Source organism: Eurosta solidaginis, unplaced genomic scaffold (assembly GCF_040869045.1).
Source record: "Eurosta solidaginis isolate ZX-2024a unplaced genomic scaffold, ASM4086904v1 ctg00001085.1, whole genome shotgun sequence".
Lineage (NCBI taxonomy): Eukaryota > Metazoa > Arthropoda > Insecta > Diptera > Tephritidae > Eurosta > Eurosta solidaginis.
The window spans coordinates 556,401-563,306 of NW_027136922.1; the positions used below are offsets into that span (position 1 = coordinate 556,401).

A 6,906-nucleotide genomic window follows, 5' to 3' on the forward strand; every position below is an offset into this window, starting at 1 on the left:
TGTCGTGGTTGATGTGTGGGTGCCTTTCCCCTCCAAAACGGAGGATTTTGCGGGTCAACGGTTGTGGCTTGCTATACAACCGGCCTCTTTGATTTCAACAGCCAACCAGCGAACATCTGCCGCCAAGGATCTCCGCCGTGTTCCAACATATTCAGGTAATATTATACCCACGTTAGTTTATTGGAACCTAATAAAGTGCATTATTATAACGAGGAAAATCCTCCTGTGTTCTTCTCTGTTTCCTTTTGAGTGAATCACCCATTGAACGGGATCGACCCGTGTGCGCCTACCCACTGCCGGTTTACGACGCACTCAGGCCGAACATTTGGTCCTTCTCACCAGGAATTAGAACAGAGCGCCTATATACAGTCCACATCCACACAAAATCTTCTATATACACTTTGGTGGTAAAATTCTTTTGAGAAGCTGAAATACACGCTTGGTGGTACACTTTGGTGGTAAAATTCTTTTGGTGATATTAAACAGGAGCTTATAACCACGCTTGGTGATAACCTACAATTGGCTAACAACATATGGGTAAAACACTGCCAGCTAAAGCAATTTTAACATCGCAAGCCAACTTGCCACATCATCAACAGAACAGCAAATCACAAAGAAGGTCACAGTAAGTGCAATATTTCTTGCCACAATTTTTTTTGGTTATAAAAAAAAAAATAAATAAAACCGAGTAAAAAAGAAGATAAAGATTCTCAGTGCCACACGCATAGTGATTTGTTATTAACCGCGAAAGGTGTAAAAAACTTAGTGCCGAAAAGAAAAATAAGTGCAAACGCGTTGCATTAACTTCGTTTAAGATTCCTTGTGACTATCTGGTCTGTCCCCCCACCAGCGGTAAGGCTCTCCGGACACAGCACAAGGAAGAGGTGCACATAACCTCACATTCATATTAAAATCTAACGCCACACGGCTGTGGCAATTTTTCATTTTCTTTTCAAGCACTTTAATTTTCACTAGTTCAATCGACACAGTTTTTTACAACAGTTTTCACTGAGTTTTTACACTTTTCGTCGAGTTTATATCAACGCGCGCACTTATTTCTTATAATAAAATTGAAGGTTGAAGTGGCGAGTGGCCCCCCTTTGCTTCACACAGTACACATTGGTGTTGCTCCCCTCTGCTCTCTGTCTTACGGCACAAAAATAATCTGCAAATTTATTTACACACACACCTATACATACATACATATATATACGTGCGGGTGGCGAGTAGGTTACACCATTACCTATCTTCACTTTTGAGAAAATATCAGACGAGTCGGCCAAATCTGAAATAAATAAATAAGTAAAAGCGACCTTTCGAAGCATTGTTTCCATTTTTTTGTTCAAAGAATTAATTTGTTTTTAGTTGGGTAGAAATAATTTATTGAAAAAATGGAAACATATATCCGATCAGCTGAGTTAATCTCAGAGTTTGAACAGCAGTACAGCCTTATTCCAGAGGAAAGTCATAATAAGCACACTCTTGCGATACAGCAAGGAGAGTTGCGCTCCTTATGGAAGAAGGTTAAGTCTGTGTTTGACTCACTGATGGGATCAGAAGATGTCGACGCAAATGATGTGTTGGCCATCCGGAAAAAACAGATCTCTACCTACGCAATATATATGCGGTGCTTATCCACAATATCTGCCGAGGCAGAGAAATTTAAAAAAGTAGAGAATAGTGCTATCTCTGAGCAAGCACCCCCAGCTGCACCTCGCGGGCATAAGATCCGCCTCCCTCCTAGCGACACGGATATTTTCAAAGGTGACTATTTATCATGGCCAACCTTTCGTGACCTGTTTAATGCTATATACATAAATAATTCCGACCTACAGGGGGTGGAGAAATTGTTCCACCTGAACAACAAGACACAGGGCGAGGCCAAAGATATTGTAAAAAAATGCCCTCTAACAAATGATGGGTTCGATATGGCCTGGAAAAACCTCTGCGAAAGATATGAAAACAAGCGTATATTAGTCAACACGCAATTGCAAATTCTTTTTAATTTAAAGAAGGTAGAGAGTGAGTGTGGGAGCGCGTTAAAGAAATTACATAGCGATATAAACAATTGTCTATCGTCCCTCAAGTGTCACAAAATCGACACATCCAATTGGGATGCAATACTAACCCTGCAATAGTACCCTGGCTCTATGGGAACAAAGCATAGACCATAAAATGGACATATCTAAATGGGAAGATATGGACAAATTTCTATCAAATAGGTTTCAGACACTGGAAACAGTGTCTAGCTTCACTGGCACTAACGCCCAAAAGGGCCTAAAGCCATCAAATACTCGGCATCCAACCGAAACCCCTGTAACGTAGCAAACGCTACGCCACAATATCTATTTCCTATTTTGCGCCCACCCCTAACATCATATTTTCCATTTACTGCCCACCCCTAGTAGTGTATATACTGACATACATATATAGATACATACCGGCCCAACAACCATCGCGCAAGCACAAAGCAAGCCAGCGATGGTGAACGCACAATGCTTGGGAATTTTCATTCGTGGCGCGCTGTGCGCGACAATGCGAGCATAATTCCCAACGTGTTCATAGTTACCTATGAATAAGATGATTGGCCGGAATACACCAGGCACACTTCGCCGTAGGTAAGTGAAGTGCGTGTCGGCCGCCACTGGCGGTAGACAAGGGGTGCCCTTTGGGTTAGGAGGGTGCGTTACAAGGTCGGTTCCACCGATGGTACGCCCCCCTGCTTATCGGACACCCCGCAGGTTTACCCACATTTCCGGTGAGTAAGACGGGATTCACACCCCTTATTACTCATCGGAAAGGTAATGCACGAGCAGCCTTCTCGGGTAGGAAGGAAACCCGTCCCAACGCCATTGGCGGGGCGGATTTCCCCACTACTCTAGTAGACTGCTCGAGCCAATATAAATACATTGTAGGGACTCCCTTTGGGTCGAGGGGGGTAAAGTTACAAGGTCGGTTCTGCCGATGGTACTTCCCCCCAGGCCTATTGGGCAGCCCTACCCATATTCCAGGGACTCCCTCTGGGTCGAGGGGGGTAAAGTTACAAGGTCGGTTCTGCCGATGGTACTTCCCCCCCGGCCTATTGGGCAACCCTAATATTTTGCTATCATCTCCTCTGAGTAAGACGGGACTCACCCCCCCTATTACTCAGAGGAAGGGTAATGCACGGATATACGGCTCAGGTAAGAGGGGAACACTTCCCAACGCCTGCGGCGGGACAAACTCCCCTACTACCCTAGCCGAATACCGGAGCCAATATATTGTAGTTAGTTAGCCTCATACTAATATAGACACTTCGCCGTAGGTACAACATCATCGCCATCCCGATCCTTGGACATCCCATCCCGCAGTCTAGCCACCACCGTCATCATAGCTATTTGGTGAGAGCCACCGTCACCCAGTAATCTCTCGTCGGGCGTGATCCTAACTACCGCCGTCATTACTACCGCCGTTAGCACCCCTTAGCGAGAGCCACCGTCGTCTTCACCATCTCAGCCACCGCTTAGCTAGCACTCTATCTCCCTCTATCTGTGGAGAGCCGTCGTCCTTGGGTTACACTATATTGTCAGCGACACTACCTAGTGAACATCTCTCTCTCTCTCTCTCCTGGATTAAAGGCTGTGGATATTTTAGCCTGAGAGCCGCGTGTGTGTGTGTGTTCGAAATCAAAACACTAATTTACTGTGTATTTATTTAGGTGGGGGAAGTGGGACCTCCATCCGACTCTGGATTGACTTGAGCATACCTCAGCCTTTGACCAAACCCACCTCATAAATGGCGCCCGAGCAGGGACCCGTCTCCTCAGGCGACTGTGCCAAAACCAACGAGAGCACCAACACTGTAGGAACGGGTTCACCCAACACACAACCAACAATTGACACAAAGATAAGCGAAACCACCACCACCACGCTCAACGTCGACTCTCTAGGCTGGATTTACCTGCTGAAGAAGGAGAGGCTAATCGAAGAATGCAAACGCTACCGAATCTACGCCGAAGGACATACCGTCACCGAATTGCGCAGCACACTCAGCGCATACGTCCGAGACCAACGAAAGCGTAAGCCAACAGAAAATCTTTTGAGAGAGGTAGAGATGGAGATCACCGCCGAAGAGGCCCGGCCAGTCACATCTACGCAAAACACCACGCCGGCCGTCACAATCAAAACAATATCCCCCCAGCGCGAGCAGAGCGGCATAAGTAACACGGAGGTTATGAATACAGTCCGCCGCTGGGATGTACATTACGCTGGAGGCGACACATTATACGACTTCCTGGAAAGGATTGAGGAACTGGCAGAATGCTATCTGATTAAGCCAGATCAACTCCTCCCAACCCTTCCAGAGATACTGCGTGGCAAAGCCCTTCAATGGTTCCGCCTGCGAAAACAACAACTACACACATGGGCTGACTTCCGCTCCGAAGCCGGAAAATTCTTTTTGCCGAAGCGACACATTAGCCAGCTAGAGGACGCTATCCGCCAAAGAAAACAGACGAGCAGCGAAAAGGCCAAGTACTATATCCTCGCCCTCCAGACGATGATTCGCCGCCACCCGACTTTGTGCAAAGAAGATCATCTAGAACGCATATATGACGGACTACAGGTGGAGTATCGACTTTTTGTGAAGCGGGGCGAGTTCCAAACAATAGAGCAGCTTATGGACCTCACCGACGAGTACGAACTGCTGCGAAGCGAAGAAGCCAAACAGAGCCGACTGTTAGCACATAGCTTAAGAACAGTAGTAATCGAGGAGCTGGAGGAGCAGAATGCTCAAATAACGCACTCCCTGTCCACACTCACTAACCGTTACGACGCAAGAAACACCTGCTGGCGATGCAAGAAACGCGGCCACCGCCGCTTCCAATGCACCAACAAAAGACGACTTTTTTGTTCTAAATGCGGCCGAGACGGAACGCTCTCCAGGGATTGTGCATGCTACGGAATGAACCAAAGTAATCCGATAACACCCGCACTATTATCATCCGTAGCCAAAGGGAAGGGGAACGACGGACGTTTTTACATACCGGTGTCCATCGAAGGATTGATGTGCCGCGCCCTGATCGATACTGGGGCCACCGTGACATACATCAATGAAGCCGTGAGAAGGCATCTGGAACGACGAAAGATTCCACCGTTATCCAATCGTCGCAACGTGCAACTCGCCGACCAATCATGCATTGCGAGCACCCACTCCTACCCGGTCAAGGTCACATACAATGATCAAACAGCCAGTACGTTGGTGTCTGTTATCCCAAATTTGGCCGAGAGTGTTATCCTGGGTATGGACTTTTTGGCAAAGCGCAACGTTACCGTCTCACTGGATGGAAAGCCCCTTACCACAGCCGGTGCAACCAAAGCAAACGCACCCGTAACCCTGCATTACATAAGAGAAGCGGAACACCTCAACGAAGAGCGAAAAATAGAACACCTAGAGCTCATAGAAACACATCAAAAAGCACCCACACACCTAAAAGGGCCAAACACTGCCGCAGAACACATACACAACACAACACTAAAACAAAGTTATTACCCGGCCATCCTCCTCAGCAACAATGGTGAGCAACTCGTCACGAACGCTCCGGCAACGATCCTGAAGGATCATAACATCACCCACCGATTTACCAAACCGGGTGCCCCCCACAAAAATCCTACTGAACGCGTTAATCGCGTTATCAAAACAAGGGTGGCACAACGTACGAAACAAGACCATCGGAACTGGCAACGGGAATTACCAGAAAAAGCGTTCGCCATAAATACGACCCAACACAAATCAACCGCTGAAATAAATTTTAACCGCAACTTCGTTGGGCCGAGAGAAGCACGATCAAAATATGCCATGCCCGAAGAACCGCCTCCATTCGACGCAGTACCGTGGCCCGCAAATAAGCCATGAATACTGGACGCTAAGATATTCTGGAACCCGCCATTAATAGACGGCCATCTAAACGCCATCGTATGCGACAAACCAACCGCTGGTGACACTATACCGTATGCACCAAACCGAGAGCCACACGATAATATTAATGGAAACCACGCCCAGACTTCTTTGCCCGGACTATGGCTAAATCGCAAAAAGGGTGTAACACGGCGCGTAGAGTGGACGAAGATCACGCCATAATCAAGCTGAAAGAACACTACAAGATGGTACGATTTGCTGGCTGAGGAGAAGCAAGATCCGACCTAGTTTGATAAGTTGTCTATACATGAAATGTAAATACCTTAATTTTGAAATGTAAATTGAAATTGTAATATAAAAATGTACATATGTATATACCTTAATCTTGAAATGTAAATTTAAAATGAATTTCTACTTGCAATGTAAATTTAAACACAAATGAAATGTACACATTATTGTTGAAAAAAGAAGAAAAAAAAAAAAAAAATCAATCAATCGTAATAATAAAAACATCAACGAACACATATACACACATGTCGGCCGAGCCATCGGATTCAACCGATGATAAAACATACCTGGGCTCTGCCCATGGTAGTTCAGGCCTCCGCGCAAAAATCCTAGAATACCAGAACCTTTCGCCCGCCGAAGTAGGAGGGGGACTGTAACGTAGCAAATGCTACGCCACAATATCTATTTCCTATTTTGCGCCCACCCCTAACATCATATTTTCCATTTACTGCCCACCCCTAGTAGTGTATATACTGACATACATATATAGATACATACCGGCCCAACAACCATCGCGCAAGCACAAAGCAAGCCAGCGATGGTGAACGCACAATGCTTGGGAATTTTCATTCGTGGCGCGCTGTGCGCGACAATGCGAGCATAATTCCCAACGTGTTCATAGTTACCTATGAATAAGATGATTGGCCGGAATACACCAGGCACACTTCGCCGTAGGTAAGTGAAGTGCGTGTCGGCCGCCACTGGCGGTCGACAAGGGGTGCC

The 6,906-nt window shown here is 46.5% G+C and overlaps 1 protein-coding gene across 1 annotated transcript; it reads left to right on the top strand.

Annotated features, from left to right (window-relative positions):
• The first annotated feature begins 345 nt into the window (after nt 1-345).
• Nucleotides 346-6,553, top strand: LOC137235803 (uncharacterized). Its single transcript, XM_067758634.1, has 2 exons — nt 346-625; nt 3,305-6,553. The coding sequence occupies exon 2, from the start codon at nt 3,775-3,777 to the stop codon at nt 5,890-5,892; it is 2,118 nt and encodes a 705-aa protein (XP_067614735.1). The 5' UTR covers nt 346-625; nt 3,305-3,774; the 3' UTR covers nt 5,893-6,553.
• The last annotated feature ends 353 nt before the right edge of the window (nt 6,554-6,906 follow it).